Source organism: Gobio gobio, assembly GCF_949357685.1.
Source record: "Gobio gobio genome assembly, chromosome: 8".
NCBI lineage: Eukaryota > Metazoa > Chordata > Actinopteri > Cypriniformes > Gobionidae > Gobio > Gobio gobio.
The window spans coordinates 38,734,319-38,752,085 of NC_137114.1; the positions used below are offsets into that span (position 1 = coordinate 38,734,319).

Here is a 17,767-nt window from a genome sequence, read left to right on the forward strand (position 1 = left end):
GACTCCAAATCTTCCAGTTTTCGGCTAGGTTTCCTTGTAGACATAGATTTGATGGTGGCTGTAACTGTGCCATTCTTCTTTCTTTGCATTTACAACTTCTGACACCATGTATTGTTGTTTGTCTTGTAATAAATTAAGACTGCCACAGATGACAACTGAACTGATGCTCTTTATTCACTCACTCTGCACGTGTGTCCCATCGTACTTCCCCGTACGGCTTACATCATCAAGTACAGTTTACGTCATCACGTATTACACATATAGATACATTACAACTAGACCGTCTCATTCGAGCGTTTAATTGCTGAGGAGGACAAGCCGCGTAAGGACTGGACCAGCTGAAGGACACAGTCTCGGTAGGACGCAGCCTTTTGTTTGAGAAACACCCATAGGCTCAAGCTAACTTTATAACCTGCGTATCTGTGTGTAACGGTGCCTACAAAGTTCCTCAACATTATGATTCAATCGGGACATCAAAAGTTTACTATAAGGCTGATTCTCCAACTAGGAGCACTTTTGGCACTTTGAACTTATGGAAAATTCACTCTCTTAAAACACACTTAAAACAATTTTTCTAGTTTCCTTAATTTGTCTTACACAATATAACAGTGGGCATTCCATGGAATATTATTATTATAAACAGTTTTTCTGAAGAGCGCTTTCAAAGATGTAATTTCCACCACTTTTCAATTTATGTATTTTATTATAATTTATAATATAATATTGTAAAACTGATTGATTATGTAACAGTCAACAACATCAGTGGCTATCTAATCATGTAACAAAATAAATCTTAATACTTCATGAACTTATTACATTTTTATTTATAGTTGCTAAATGCCACGAGTTGGGATTTTAGCCTACAGCATTTTTAATTTTTGCTCAGGTCTATGTTTATTTTTTAAGTCACTCACACATATATATTGTAAGTAATTGTTATGGAAATTTTAATTTATGGAAATTTTAATGCATGCTTTAATAAATAATTTTCAGTAACCAATGCCTTATTAAGTAAAGCTTCAGAGAACATTAAGTTCTGCTTAGTTTTGATGCCTTATTAAAATAAACTTCAGAGAACATTAAGTTCTGCTTAGTTTCACCGAAACTAGAAAACAAGAAAAAGGGCCTAGTTCAGAGAAACTGTAAAAGAGGAAACTTCTGCCTGGCAACAGGCAGATATGCTGTGTATTTATATTAAGGAATATGACATGCTATGTGTGTATTGCTATATGTGTGTTTTTGATACGCGACTTTTGTGAACCCTCCATGTGCAAGCTGCAAAAATAAAGAGGATGTGGAGTGCGAGAGCTTGTGCGCGCGCGGGTGGGGGGTATAAAGCTTTCAGACACAGAGGGAAGTTCGTCTTCACTCTCTGAATGCTCAGAGTGATGAACGCCTTTATTGCAAGAAATAAACTATTGTTGAACCTTTCAATACTTCTCTGAATCCTAATTACTTTTAAAATAAAATAATTTCCACGACAAATGGAGACGAGGATGGGATTGCTAAGCTTATGACCGTCGTGACTGGGACAACTGATTGGCCGTCCCCAAACAATTCTTGTTTTATATTACATAGTGATAAATCCCAAAAGGGTCAGGGGGATTTCGAAGGTCTATATTTTAGACATTGACCTTTGATCCCCTCAGGTCAAGTGTGGGCGTGGTGACCGCGCTGGGGGAATCCCAAAAGCGTCAGGGGGATTTCGATCCCAAAGGAAAGACCTATACTCAGGCCAAGTGTGGGCGTGGTGACCGCGCTGGGGGAATCCCAAAAGCGCGTCAGGGGGATTTATATCCCAAAGGCAAGACCTGTACTCAGGCCAAGTACAGGCGGGGCATGGTGACCGCGCTGGGAATTTGATAATATAAGAAAAAACAAATTCTTTATTTTAAATAAGTTGCCAGTGCAAAATATTTTCAACCATGCATATGAACCTGCTCAAAACATTAATTTAAAAAAAAAAAATAGAACAATGTAGTAGCTGTAGCTGATATGTGACAAGGTGTACAGCAAACAAGCTAAAAAAAACACAGAACCAAAAACCCAGAAGTTTTTATAAGCTGTTGACCCAAAAAACGAGCGTTTAAGGACACAAAGACAGCGTGACATGTTATATTACACTGAGAACTACACTAGAGGGGAACATAATCAGCGACAGGAAATATAATATATAAAACTGACATTTGGATATTTGATTTAACAGTGACAAAATGTTTACTGCACATGTAGGCATACTGAGTGTCAGGATCTCAAAATGTAGCCATTCTTCCTGCTGATGCTTCACGTCTTATTGCCTGTATCCACTTTTGTCTCCTTAAACGCTCGTTTTTTTGGGGGGGTCGACAGCTTATAAAATAAAACGTACTTCTGTGTTTCTTTAGCTTGTTTGCTGCGCACCTTGTCACATATCAGCTTTTAGACAATGTTCTATTTTTTGTTACAAAGTCAGAAATGAAAAGGAGGCCGCTTCACGCAATACAAAGTCAATAGGTGTGTTCGACATCGGCTGCGGCTGGATACAACCGATCGGCGAGAGTAGCCGCGTGCAGGTGGGGAGGAGCTGCAAACGGTGACGTGAAGTCGGACACTTTCTGCTTTCTGCTTTCCGTGCTGTGTTTGCATCAAGCGGCAACCTCCCGCAGTTTCTCTTGAAGCCAATACGGAAGTGCCTCAAACTGCAATTCATCGACTGGCCACTAGGGACAGGCTCCAGAAGGGAGCAGAATCTCATTGAGCCCCATGTTAAAATGGCCAACTTTAGAGCAGAATAAAACATGTTTACAGCCTGGTACAAATTGTGCTTTTGGTCTATCCGGCTCATTTTGCCCTCATGACAACTGTGAGGGGGGTGAATTTTTTTTATTACTCATTCGTTTACATTATATAAAGCCTTAAAATTCTGCATAATTAAGGGCGTGGCCACTTCGAGTGACAGCTGGATAGCCATTTATCTGCTGTCTGTTAGTCATCGCGTCACTTAAGCTCCGCCCACGTCCCGCCTTTTTGCCCATTTTCTGTTATCCGGGAGTGACGCGCGATGACACGCTGCCAAGATGGCTCGTCCCTACTTTGCGCTTCAGAACGGCTCATCAGAATCCTATGGGTGACATCACGGACACTACGTCCATAAATGCAATATTTGCCAATACACGGTTGTTTCAGAGACATTATTGTCAAGTAATACTTTATGCACTGCTTAATACAGCGCGTGTTTGTAGAATAAAGTTCAACATATAAGCCTACACTATCAATGAAGTGGGGTCTACGTTTTTTATCAGTTTTATTTTGATAAACATGACAATATAACATTGCGACTACATGAAAAGAAAAACAGATTTGTACGCATTAGTGGAACTGAAGGTTCTAGAATAAACACGAAACACACGTGATCGCTGTCATGCGGTGAATCTGGACAATCGTGGAACAGCTGTGTCGTGCAGCCACTCTCGAGAAACTGCACCGGCTGTATTAGCCGGCTGCTCTCGAATCGCTCTCGCGGCACTTTGTTGATCTACGTTACTGTCACGCGGCGTCGCCACTGTCTCAAGTCGGACAAAATTTCTAACCGGCATGCACTGCTTCAAGTCAGCCGCCGATCGGTCTGTGCATCGTTGTATCAAGTCGAACAAGCCTACGGAGAGCGTTGGATTGACCAGCATTTGTGGCTGCTGTTCTTTTAAGATCTGCTGCTGTCGAACACGGATCTGACGTACGTGCTCTCGCTTGCATAATTTTCTCACAACTTTTTAAGTTCAGTTAAGACGTTATTTAACTAATTTACGACTGCTCTTATGAGGATACTCCACAAAACAGACACTTTGGCATAATTCTGTGTGTTATTGTTTGTTCAAGCGAAAGAGAACTTGATTCTGGTGCGCAGTGTGTCTCACAGACAGGAGTCCCACATTCACAGGCACGTATGAGCGCGCTCATATATAAAAAGTGAGTAAACATAGTAAGTGACCCACCAAAAATTGGCTAGTGATTTGACATAGTTACCCTCCACAATTGATTTTTACCATTTTACCAACAGCAGGTTGGCGGGTCTTCATTTCAAACCCTGTTAATAATGAAGCTGCTTTTTGAAGCTGAAAACTGTTATCACAACAAGTTAAGCACGTGCACTTCATGAAACACAATGCTGATATATTTATTAATTAAATTGCAGCCTTTGCAATTTGAAAATCGCACTGACCAAGTAATATAGCGATTTATATTTAATGTTGGTATATTGTGCAACCCCAGACTAAACTTTGTGTGTGTGTGTGTGTGTGTGTGTGTGTGTGTGTGTGTGTGTGTGTGTGTGTGTGTGTGTGTGTGTGTGTGTGTGTGTGTGTGTGTGTGTGTGTGTGTGTGTGTGTGTGTGTGTGTGTGTGTGTCATTCACTGAAAAGTAAATTTAACAGCTGCCAAGTGACTGCGCAACCCACCTGCGACCCATAGATGGTCGCCACCCACAGTTTGAAAACACCAGAGTTAGATGACGAATATTCAGTTTACATAAGTATTATCATGAGATAGGATATCTTGCTAATACTTATGGCTTGATAAACATCGTTTTTTTACTCTGCATAATGAAGGACCAATAGTTTAGTTTAAACTGGAAAATGTTTTTGTCTTAAAGCTATGGAACCCCACACATGACATATGGAAGAAAATGTTTTTAATTGTTTCATGAGCTATTTAAAGGGTAACTAAACCCCAGCTCAGCGCTTAAAGGGTTAGTTCACCCAAAAATTAAAATTCTGTCATTAATTACTCACCCTCATGTCGTTGGACACCCGTAAGACCTCCGTTCATATTCGGAACACAAATGAAGATATTTTTGTTGAAAGCTGGTGGCTGAGAAAGGCTTCAGATAGGCCTCCATTGGCATTCTGTACACTTATACTCCCAAGACCCATAAAAGGCACTTAAAATGTCGTTACAAAGTCCATCTCACCACAGTGACTCTACAATAATCTTACGATGTGACGACAATAGTTTTTGTGCGCAAAAAAAAACAAAATAACACCTTTTTCCAACTTGTTACTGCCTTCCGTGTGTGCCTCCACGACGCATTCGCGAGAATATGACGCAGATCCGGCATTCGGACAGATGACCCAGAAGCAATTTGTTTACAATCAGAGGAAGACGCGCGTATCTAAGCTGTTGGATTCTACATTGATCGTGCTTTAGGTCTCGGCGTAGTGCTCAAAATGGGGCTTAAGTGTGCATTTCATGGATTCCCGAACCCCGGCGCTACGTCATATTCTCGCGCATGCGTCGTGGAGGCACACGCGGAAGGCAATAACAAGCTGGATAAAGGTGTTATTTTGATTTTTTTTTGCGCACAAAAACTATTGTCGTCGCATCGTAAGATTATTGTAGAGTCACTGTGGTGAGATGGACTTTGTAACGACATTTTAAGTGCCTTTTATCGGTCTTGGGAGTATAAGTGTACAGAATGCCAATGGAGGCCTATCTGAAGCCTTTCTCAGCCACCAGCTTTCAACAAAAATATCTTCATTTGTGTTCCGAATATGAACGGAGGTCTTATGGGTGTCGAACGACATAAAGGTGAGTAATTAATGACAGAATTTTCATTTTTGGGTGAACTAACCCTTTAACTCCACTCACAGGCAATATTTGAAAAATGCTAGGAAATGTTGGCAGAGCCCAGCGGAGACAGAGGGGATGAACCGAGGGCGGGACTGAGCGGAGGGCGTGCACCTGAGACCCGCAGTGAAGGATTGATTGACAGCTGTCAGACTCGCGAGTCGCAAAGATTGAGAATGACTGGAGTGACGCCAGTAGATTTGCAACAGAGCGGTCATTCTCCCCCACCTTCACATGAAGTGGAGGAGGGTGAATTGTCTGTAGACACAGACCCAGAGCCTTATCAATGCGAGCCGCTGGCTCAAACTGTGTTAACTCCCGATGCCGATGATGATAGCGAAGCAGCAGCGCAAGAGAACTGACCTAATCTATGAACAGTCAAATCCTTATACTGAATCACTAAAAATAGATCAGATACATGCAATGTATTAACTGAATCAATAATCAGCGCAGGACCAATACGTTCAAACCTAATAGCCTATTATAAACAGATTTCCTCAAATAAAAGTTAGACTATATACACCAGTACGTTACGGTATTGTTCGTTACCATGGCAACCACTTGCGTGTCAGGGTTTGAAAGTGCGTCTCATGTATGAAAATTATCTGTACACATGACGGGCAGCAAAAATATTGCAAGAAAAGCCTGACGTGTACTGACAACTGCATTATTTAACCGCATTTTCTTCATTACAATGTTAAAGCAAGTGTCACGTAAGTTTCATTCATAATGTTTCTAATTCATGTAACATGAGAGTTCATACTGGAGTGAAGCCGTTCTCATCATGTGATTGGGGACATTTCTGAGGGGCATGGGTAGTTAGCAGTTGGAAGAACCATCATACGTCACAATGACCTAGAACGTCCAATAGGAAAATTCAACTGCATTGGCCACCGTTAAACCTTAAGAGGGCAGCACTTTGACGATTTTACACCAATTTTACACCATATATTATAGAATTAAAACACTTTATACCCAAATGTCAAAACATTTACTCGAATCAATGAACAGCATTAATAAAGCCCCAGTCTTGCAGATCATTAAAGGGTAACTAAACCCCTGCTCAGAGCTTAACTCCACCCACTGGCAATTTTTGAAAAATGCTGGAAAAGTGGGCAGAGCCCAGCGGAGACAGAGGGGATGAACCGAGGGTGGGGCTGAGCGGAGGGTGTGCACCTGAGACCCGCAGTGATGGGTTGATTGACAGCTGTCTGACTCGCGAGTCGCAAAGATGGAGAATGACTGGAATGACGCCAGCTTTGCAACAGAGCGGTCATTCTCCTACCTTCACCTGATTCAGATTCAGAGGGTGGTAAAAACTGCTGGCAAAATCATTGGGACTGTCCTCCCGGAGATTTCAACAGTGTACACCGCCCGCTGTCTACGTAGGACACACAGCATCATGAGAGACAGGTTCCATCCAGCAAACAGCTTGTTCTGTCTTCTACCATCAGGGAGGAGGTACAGGTCTCTTCAAGCCCGGACCACCAGAATGGCTAATAGTCTTTATCCCCAGGCAGTCAGACTGCTGAATGAACACTGTTCCCCTCTAACTTAACCCATTTAGTATGCACACTATCCACCAATTGCAATACCTGAGAACTGGACTTTGCATCGCTGCAGTATACATATTCACACACAAATGTTGGTGGGTTTTTTTTTTCATATTCCCCACTCGGTCTACTGTATGTCAATTGCCCTGTTATGTTGTGACATGTGTTACTGTTTATCTCTGGCACTTTATGAAAATGCACTGTCGATTGATGCACTTATGTAATCTCGTTGTACTAACAATGACAAATAAATTATATATTATATATTATATTCACCTGAAGTGGAGGAGGGTGAAAGGTCTGTAGACACAAACCCGGAGCCTCATCAATGCGAGCCGCTGGCTCAAACTGCGTTAACTCCCGATGCAGACGATGCTAGTGAAGCAGCAGCGCAAGAGAACTGACCTAATCTATGAACAGTCAAATCCTTACACTGAATGCCACTAAAAATAGATCCGATATCTGATATACATACGATGTATTTTCATTCAAATTAACTGAATCAATAAGTTCAGACCTAAAAGCCTATTATAAACGGATTTCCTCAAATAAGTTAGACTATATACGCCAGCACGTTACGGTATTGTTGTTCGTTACCGAGGCAACCACTTGCGTGTCAGGGTTTGAAAGTGCGTCTCATGTATGAAAATGACATGACGGGAGGCAATAATATCACAAGAAAAGCCTGACGTGTACTGACAACTGCATTATTTCACCGTATTTTCTTCATTACAATGTTAAAGCAAGTGTCAAGTGAGTTTCATTCATAATGTTTCTACTTCATGTAACATGACAGTTCATACTGGAGTGATGCCGTTCTCATCATGTGATTGGGGAAACATTTCTGAGGTGAGCTTGTGCCAGGGGCGCGGATAGTGAGCCGTTGGAAGTACCATCCTAAGATGTACCACAACGTCCAATAGGAAAATTCAACTGCAGTAGCCACCGTTCAACCTTAAGAGGGCAGCACTTTGGCGGTTTTACACCATATTTTATAGAATTAAAACACTTTATACTCAAATGTCAAAACATTTACTTGAATCAATGAACAGCATTAATAAAGCTCCAGTATTACAGATCATTAACTAAAAAAAGTTGGTTTAGGGTTTAGTTACCCTTTAAAGTATGTGCTCATACACTTGGGTTTCACAGACAATGCTTAAAGGGTTAGTTCACCTAAAAATGAAAATTCTGTCATTAATTACTCACCCTCATGTCGTTCGACACCCGTAAGACCTCCGTTCATTTTCGGAACACAAATGAAGATATTTTTGTTGAAAGCTGATGGCTGAGAAAGGCTTCAGATAGGCCTCCATTGGCATTCAGTACATTTACACTCCCAAGACCCATAAAAGGCACTTAAAACGTCGTTACAAAGTCCATCTCACCACAGTGACTCTACAATAATTTTACGATGCGACGACAATAGTTTTTGTGCGCAAAAAAAAAATCAAAATAACACCTTTATCCAACTTGTTCTTGTCTTACGTGTGTGCCTCCACGACGCATGCGCGAGAATATGACGTAGCGCCAGGGTTTGGGAATCCATGAAATGCACACTTTAACCCCATTTTGAGAACTACGCCGAGACCTAAAGCACGATCAATGTAGAAATCAACAGCTTAGATACGCACGTCTTCCTCTGCTTGTAAACAAATCGCTTCTGGGTCATGTGTCCAAACGCCGGATCTGCGTCATATTCTCGCGCATGCGTCGTGGAGGCACACACGGAAGACAAGAACAAGTTGGATAAAGGTGTTATTTTGATTTTTTATTGCGCACAAAAACTATTGTCGTCGCATCTTAAAATTATTGTAGAGTCACTGTGGTGAGATGGACTTTGTAACGACATTTTAAGTGCCTTTTATGGGTCTTATGAGTGTAAATGTACTGAATGCCAATGGAGGCCTATCTGAAGCCTTTCTCAGCCATCAGCTTTCAACTAAAATATCTTCATTTGTGTTCCGAAAATGAACGGAGGTCTTACGGGTGTCGAACGACATGAGGGTGAGTAATTAATGACAGAATTTTCATTTTTGGGTGAACTAACCCTTTAAGCCTAGTCCTTGACTCAAATGCATGTTTGAGCGGGTTTAACTGAAGGCAACTTGCACTGACATATCTTAAAATATGCCAATGCCATTGTTTTGTCTCAAGATGCACACACCAGTAAGGTTTTTTTATTTTATTTTTAAGGCACGTTTATAAAAAGCTATTTAAATGTCCTTTACATTTTTCCACACATCGTTTGGTAAGCTCTAGTACAGGATGTCAAATGCTGTAGAGGGAATGGTTAATGGAGGTTTCTAGATGAACAAATAAAATGAAAAAGGTGTATTTATGGGTGTGCTCCTTATGTGTGAGCCATAGTCATAGCCACGAACACATTCTTAAAGGGGTCATAGAATGGTACATGCACTTTTACAAGTTGATTATACGGAAATGTGTGTTGGCAGTGCCTGTACACAACCATCCTATAATGATAAAAATACATCCAGTGTTTTTTTTTAATCTCCTTATATATTTTCCCCTGTCTCAAATCGAGCCGTCTGACCGTGTGACGTTACACGGTGTACGCCCCTCCTAAGATTGTTGATTGACAGCAGCGTTTCAACACAGACCCGCCCTGAACGAGCTGTCATCAATCCGCCATTGTTGATACGCTGGAGCAGAATGGCGTCTAAGCGATTGTGGTGTTGTGTTCTTGGGTGTAATAACGAACACAGCAGTCATTTTGATGTTCCTAAATCCGAACCGCTGAAGACCCAGTGGCTGCTGAGTTTTGTTTTAGAAGGGAATATTCCCCCCGATCAACGTCAATGTTTGCGCGAATCATTTCTCAGCAGACTGCTTTATAAACGAGCGTCAGTATAAAGCAGGTTTTGCTAATAAGCTGCTCTTGAAAAAAGGATCGTGTTCCTGCTGCACCTCAGGAAGATGTGAGTGTAACGTTTTATTAACCTTTATATTAATCTTTGCAAATCGCTTGCACGCTTCACGAAGAATCAGGCTAAAGTTTACAGGGTAAGTTACATTACGGCATGCTTTCTGTGTATGATGTTCTCAATATAATTCATAATCCCACGTTTATAATGAACAACGCGTTATGTTTGTTATTACAAACTGTGTACTCCGGTGATAAAGTTAACGTGGTAACACTACACTAAGCTTACTTTTGTACATGGTTTATAACGGTGTCTGTTACTGATTAAGAAGTAATGTAAAAAAAAAAATCTTATAACATAACATCAATCTGTCAATGAACTAACAAATACATCAGTAAACACATAGCAACTACGCTACTCTGCCAGTACAAAGATAGATCAAAGTGACATGACGTTAACCAACCATTCAGAAACGTCCTGTTCGAACTTCGATGGGTTCGTCATCTGTTCCTGGTCCGATTCCGGTTCAAAATGATAATGTTGCTCAGATGTGTCTTCAGAGACTCCCGTTGCCATTATTTCTCGAAAATATACCCTCAAATGTTGTCAAGGCAACACTCCACGTGTGTTGTGGTGTTGTGTCGGGTCGAACCGAACGCCCCACAGAGCAGAGGGGGCGGGGTGAGCAGAGCTCATTATCATTTAAAGTCACATACACTGAAATGACTTGCTGAAAACTGAGCTGGGTTTGACCAGGTAAAATGAGTGTTTTCTTACAATACTAATGAGAATTTGTAATTAAAGTATATTACAAACTTTTCATTTAGACACTAAAGAATCATATTAACTTGTACAAAAATGTCATTCTATGACCCCTTTAAAGTAGTCACACAGAGCTAACTGCGCGTTCACACCGCCGCCGGCAAGAGCGTCAAAGTGGCCGGAAGTCAATGGGAGCTGGCGGCGAGCTCCGGCGAGAGCGGCGCGGCGCGTCTTGGACGATTTGGGCGTCGAGAAGAGTTGAAATCATTTCAACTTTATGGTAATGAGCTATGACGCGGTTCGGTGGCAACCGGGCGGCAACCTATCGGAATGTAGAAGTGCTCCACTTGAGAGGATTCCAGAGAACGCTGTCCTGGAAACTTTGGTTCCGACCACATTAGTTCCCAAGCAAAATGGAGGAGTGGTTGATCATTGCGGTGGCGGGTTTGATAAGAAGGCACGCGACACTATTTATAGGCAACATTTTCGCTCTAGAACGCTTGTTTTTCAGCGGGAATACAATTAATTTGCTCAAAACAACACAGATTTGACCAACTGCATTAATCCTGCACTTTAACCAGGACAGTTATTGAAATGTAGGCTGTACACAAATTAATGTTAATTATAGACCAATGCTAGTAAACGTCTCCTATAAACTGCACAAAAACACACACCACACAAATGACTTTTAATTGGTTTATTTCGTTAGCAAACATGTTAAGTTCTTTCAATCGATCTGTTTTTTTTTTTCTTCTTACTTTCACATTTAAATGATTTCATGAGGTTATCTTATACGGTTGTACGTACCCTACCTGTGCTCAGTTTGCACAAAGGCCGAACAACATGATTGTTTGCTTTGCAGCCCCTTTAAATAAAGTTTAAATAAACCAAGCATTCGATCTACGCCAGAGCGGCAGCACGTCCATAAATCTTTCTACAGCGCCATTGGCAGGGCGGCCAGAGCGAAGTTTGACACTCTTGCCGGCGGCGGTGTGAACGCACAGTAAGAAGGAAAGTCATTTGATCTTGTTTGTATCTACAGATAAAGTTAAGTGTGCACATATTTAATATCAAGTTGCAATTTTTACATATGTAGGAATAGGATGTAAAGTTTAAGATTTTTGTATACTACTGTATATTAAAGTCCCTGTAAAGTCAAAACTAAACATGTGTTCTGAGTTTCTCACACCACAGATAAATGTGTTATTAACCACCCAGCCAAATTTTAACCATTAAAAAATCTGCCAAGTACATAAAATAGCTTCTCAAAAAGTTGAAAAAATGAGCAGCATTCTCTGCTCTCAAACGCTGGGGGCGTGTCCGCTGTCAGCGCCGAAACCACGCCCACTCGCGGGAAAGCTGCAGTAGCACACAAGACAACATTAATAGGACTTTAAGCAACAGCTGCGAATGGAACGGCAACGGTGTTCTGACGTTGAATTGCGCATGCGCGACAAACTGCTACTCGCCGTAGCCGAGAACGTAAAAATCACTAAGCAACCATAAACAAGACAGCGCACATCAGCTCTAATCTCAATGCTGCCTGAGGTGTTGTTGCCAACAGCAGACACATCTTTGTACAAACGGAAAAAAACTTTCAAATTAGCTTAAGTTTAAAACATATCAACACAGATTAAATAAAAGACTACTGGTACAATCATATACTGATGTAATTACAATGTCATATACCATAAAACATAACATTTACTTACCAGATCTTTCACGTTGTAACAACTACGGCAAATCAGCTGTTCTCCCGTAGTAGACGGTTACAGTAGAACGTCACGAAGTGGCAGTTTAAGTCGCGCATGCGCAATACAACGTCAGAACACCGTTGCCGTTCCATTCGCAGCTGTTGCTTAAAGTCACTGATCACAACCGTCTATGATCACAACGCACCAGATGTCGGCGGGACGGGAGGACTAGGGCCGGGGCGGGGGATAGTCGGTTCTGAAGCGGATTTTCAGTGAATCCCAGTTGTCTCCGGTGAAAGTTTGTAAAACGATCCGGTGTATTGTCACTGCAGACTCGGAGGCAGGCGTCGGTGGTTATCCTCAGCTCTCCATCAATATGGCTGTTCACAAAATTAATCCACCTCTTCTTGATCATCGTGTTTGTTTTGTAAGCTGTTTTGTAAGTTGTAGACTATAGTAACTAACAGCACTGACAGTAACTCGCGATCGAGCGGGCAAACTGATGCGAATGTGCTCCAGTTGTGATCGTGTTAGGGGAGGAGCCAGGCTCGGTGGCTCCAGTGCGTCATCGAGCCACCGTTTTAGCCCCGCCCAGAAAATCCTGAACACAGCAACGGTGAAAAACTGTTTAACGGTCTAACTTCTGAATTCAGTACTACTTAGTTCACAGTCTTTGTCATTTGTTTCAGCAATACATTTCTAACATTTATAATGTGTTTAGAAAAAAATCTCAGAATTGCCTTTACAGGGACTTTAAATGTAATTCATACATTTTAATTTTTTTTCTTCATTTTCTGTCTTTGTGTAGGACTGATCGGTATCATTTTTCTGCATGCACAAGCTCTGGTTGAACAAACCCAGTGTTCAGACCCTGTAAAACGGACTGTTAGTTAAGAGTGTTTGATTGGAATTGAATTACTAAACAGAACTAATCCACCATGGCACATGAACAGGACTACTACACACTCATGTATGGGCTGCAGGAGCTTGATTTCGAAGGGAAATCAGTGCCTAGTGAGCTTGTACTAATAGGTGAACATGCCTTTCCACTTGCCATGAATCCAAAAGGTCAGGTGCTGATGGCTGCATCTCATTACGGTCAGGGACGTATAGTGGTGTTGGGACATGAGCAATATCTAACACGCTTTCCTGGCCTCATAGAGAATGCCCTAATGTGGCTCATGCCATGTACCGGTGATGCCCGCATTGTAGGGATTAAGAAGAGTTTACGTTCAGTAGCTGAAAACTTGAACCACTGGCCTAACAAGACAGAGCTAGGAGACTTTCGGAATGGATTAGCTATATATATCACAGATGCTTACAGTGTCGAGACCTGTGCAAAGGAACTGATTGCTTTCCTCAAAGCTGGAGGTGGTTTGATCATTGCTGGCCAAGCCTGGAGTTGGTCTCATAACCATCCACAAGAAAACACTATAAAGAACTTCCCAGGAAACAAAGTGTGCAGTGTGGCAGGAATTTACTTCTTTGAAAACCCAGGAGAAGTTGGCAAATTCCCTGTTCCAAGAAATATCCCTTCTAATTGGCTTTCTGTATCGTAAGTTCAGCATATATTTTAGCATTTTACCTATTCTTTAACAAACCATACATTTCACCATCTGTTTTAATTGTCTTTTTCAGAAAAGGCAAATACTTCAAAGATGATCTAAAGTTCCTGCTACAAGGTGTGTCCGAGTTTGACACCCAAGCAGAGGCAATAGCATCTGAGGTGATGGTGCACGGACCATTAGCATTTCCCATTGCAGTCACTCCGGCTGGAAAAGCATTCATTGCTGGTGCCTATTATGGACAAGGCAGAGTAATTCTGGTATCCCATGAAGGCTACATGGGCCGGGACTCTCTGTCCACATTCATGATCAATGCTATCAAGTGGCTTGATGAGGGTCGTAAGGGTGTTATTGGGATCCTACCTAGTCTCAAAGCAGCCAAAGCGGTACTGAGCAAATCAGGTTTAGATTGCAAGTTGACTGGCTTGAGAGAAGATCTAAGTGTCTATGTCTGCACTTCCTACAGTGATGCCCAGTGTGCAGAGATCCAAGAATTTGTTGCTGAAGGTGGAGGTCTTCTGATTGGGGGTCATGCCTGGTATTGGGCCCAGACCCACTGTGGCTCCAATGTGATGACCGAATACCCAGGAAATCACATTCTTAACAGGATGGGATTGTGTCTTTTAGGCAACACCTTGTGTGGAGGGTTATATAAGGCCCCAGAAATAGAACAGAGTTGTAGAGAGGGGTACCACTTTCGTAACATGCTGCATCGGTTTGCTGAACATGTAAGCCTGGGGAAAGAACTAACTGATCGTGAACAGGGCTGCTTGAAGCAACTGGGCAGCGACTGTGCCAGTTACCTTCATATGCGTTCTCATGACAGTTCCGCCTACACTTCAGTGGTAGCATTTCTTAGTGACATAGTGAAGGAGGTAGGCGTTCCACAGGTGGGCAGTCAATGTCCTGTTGAAAGTGCCAAAGACCACCTGATGCTCCACGTTGGGACTGAGTTATACAAAGTGTCACCTAATCCTGATGCCCTTCTTCCATACATCATCAAGGACAGACCCAACATGCCCACTGTGTCTAATGCAAGAGTTTGGACCAGTGCAAACACTGCAGGTATGAACGGTTTCTTGCCAAAAGTAGGAGGAAAGTGTTATTTCTAAGTTTTACAATTTTGAGTACTATAAAATTACTTGTTTCAGGTTGTGAAGAATGGATAAGCACAGGCTTATATCTTTCTCCTGGTATGAAGACGTACATAGCAGTACCTACTGAGATCGTTGGGAAAAATTGGCAGGTAAGTCTATACATTACATGTTTCCAATCGAGGAATAGTGCTGTATGTAATATACTTGTCATTCTAGATACAAAGTTATTGCTCATAGGGCTTGAAGAACATGTTATTAACTTGAGGAGATACTCTATGTAGGTGCAGCTTGGTTGCCAGACAGATAACATTGGTGGAGCAAACATCCTGAAACGGGCTCCTGTGGTCCATGAGCGATTCCCCTTGGACAAAGAAATGGTCCAGGTCTGGAATCTGTGGGGAGGGCTCATCTACATAATAGCACCCCCCCAGAGCAAAGTGGATGAGGTGGAATTTGTCGTGCAGGTCTCGGTACAGGCTCCATACTTCAAATCTGGTAAGAATTCCGGATTAATATTCAGTGAGCATCACAGTAAGGTTTCTATTCAGAACGTTTAAAGGTATATGGTAAAACTTGTTTTTGTCCCTCAGGGAAGACAAGTGTAGCTGACTGGGTGAGCAGGATCCGTTCGGCACCTGCCCCCTGGGCAGAACTTGAGTTTGAGAATATCATCATCACATTAGAATCAGAATTTATAAGGAATCTGGCCCGCCCTGATAAGGTGGCTGCACTCTGGGATACCATAATGAGAAGTGTAACTGATCTTGCAGCAAGGCCTGCCAAGTTGCCCCGCAAAGAGCGGTTTGTTGCAGATGTTCAGATCTCTCACGGTCAGGGGTACTATTGCTGGGATAAAGAACCATTACTATTACAACAGAATGCCATTATTATCAATTATATTCTCGTAATATTGACAATAATGCAGTTCCTCCTTTTCCCCCCTCAGGTTTCATGCATGCTGGATATCCCATCATGATGCTCTCCAGCTCTGCCCCAGAACTAATAAACATAGAGAACGCCTATAAATGTGGTCTTTGGGGACCCATTCACGAGTTGGGTCATAACCAGCAGCGTGGAGTTTGGGAGTTCCCTCCACACACCACTGAGTGCACCTGCAACCTGTGGTCAGTGTACGTACATGAGGAAGTGCTGCGATTGAATAGAGCTAATGCTCATCCAGACATGACTCTAGAGAAACGCCAGGCTCGAGCCAAGATGTATCACAGCGGCGGTAAGGATTTAAAAACCTGGAGTAAGTGGACGGCATTTGAGACTTACATGCAGGTAAGTCAGACTGACTGAAAACATGTGTTTTTAAAAATTGTTTGATAATGTACATTTTTGGTGTGCATCATGTTGTACATCACCATTGCCAGTATTGTCATTTTTCTAGGAGTGTTTAAAATAATGGATTATTTGTGTGTGTGTGTGGGGGGGGGGGGGGGGGGGGGTAATGGAAGATTGTGTAATCTTCCATCATCTTTCTATTTTTTCCAGCTTCAGGAAAAATTTGGCTGGGATGCTTTTAAGAAGGTTTTTACTGCCTACCATACTATGAATGGAGTGCCAAATGACAATGCAGGCAAGATTAATCTATATGCTGAGACCTTCTCCAAGGTGGTCAACCTGAATTTGTCCCCCTTCTTCAAAGCGTGGGGTTGGCCCATCCAGCCCAGCACAGAAGAGAAGATCTCTCACCTCCCTGAGTGGAGTGACCATCCTATGACCAGTACGCATAAGAACGTCTCAGATAGCATTTAAAATGTAGAGAGACCGTTTTAATGTAATTGAGGGGTGAGAGTAAAGGTACTCTAAGCGATATCACGCGTTTTATAGGCCAAAACATTTTTTGTCACATACAGCAAACATCTCCTCGCTATCCGCTAGCTGCCTGTCCCCTGAACACTCTAAAAAAACACGGTCTCTGTAGACCGCCTAAGCTCCACAAACCTGGGCAGTCTAGACTGCGAAGCACAACAAACAGTGCTCCAGCCAATAGTCGACAATAATGATTTGGGGTTGGAAATCATTCTTGTCAAAAAAAATTTTAGCCTAAAAAACGTGTGACATCGCTTTGAGCACCTTTAAGTATAAAGGATATAAGTATATATGCTTACCTTGAGTTTCATGGGCATTGTTATATTCATGCTTTTCATTTTGATTAATAAGTGTGTAGATAAGAAATGGATTCCTATCAATATGAGGCATATACATTTATAAATATCATTTGAAATATTCTGAATATTATTCATTTTAATCAAATGTGGTTATAGGCTAAGTGGGCTAAGGTTAAGTAACCTGAAAATGCATGGAAAGAACACAACATATATAATAAATACTAAAACATTTATGTACTAAAATTAAAAGACTACACTGGGAAAATCGGAAAACCGATTGTGTACATCGGTCCTACGTGAATCAATTAAGTGAAACAAACAAATCATTTGTACATGTTTGATTACATTTTAAGTGACCCATTAAGTAGTCTCAAAGTGAATTTTATACAGCTCCCTGACATGATTCAGGCTTTCAATTTCATATATTCATTCATCCACTTCAATTTCATGTTTTAATCATGTTACACGACTGAATTATAATACTGCACTAGCTA

General features: G+C 41.8%; 1 protein-coding gene across 3 annotated transcripts in view; it reads left to right on the plus strand.

The window, feature by feature from the left end:
- Positions 1 to 299: 299 nt before the first annotated feature.
- LOC307130057 (TRPM8 channel-associated factor homolog) overlaps positions 300 to 17,767 on the plus strand; it is a 360,060-nt gene continuing 342,592 nt past the window's right edge. Inside the window, exons 1-9 of one of the 3 annotated variants that reach the window (XM_079822918.1) lie at positions 301 to 356; positions 11,663 to 11,852; positions 13,303 to 14,049; positions 14,133 to 15,124; positions 15,211 to 15,305; positions 15,438 to 15,651; positions 15,747 to 15,986; positions 16,103 to 16,440; positions 16,654 to 17,538. In XM_079822918.1, the coding sequence (XP_079679044.1) occupies positions 13,433 to 14,049; positions 14,133 to 15,124; positions 15,211 to 15,305; positions 15,438 to 15,651; positions 15,747 to 15,986; positions 16,103 to 16,440; positions 16,654 to 16,917 (2,760 nt within the window). In that variant the 5' untranslated portion in view covers positions 301 to 356; positions 11,663 to 11,852; positions 13,303 to 13,432 and the 3' untranslated portion in view covers positions 16,918 to 17,538. Of the gene's footprint in view, positions 357 to 11,662; positions 11,853 to 13,302; positions 14,050 to 14,132; positions 15,125 to 15,210; positions 15,306 to 15,437; positions 15,652 to 15,746; positions 15,987 to 16,102; positions 16,441 to 16,653; positions 17,539 to 17,767 lie in introns of those variants that run through there. The other 2 variants (XR_013816999.1, XM_079822919.1) reach the window with 2 other exon arrangements.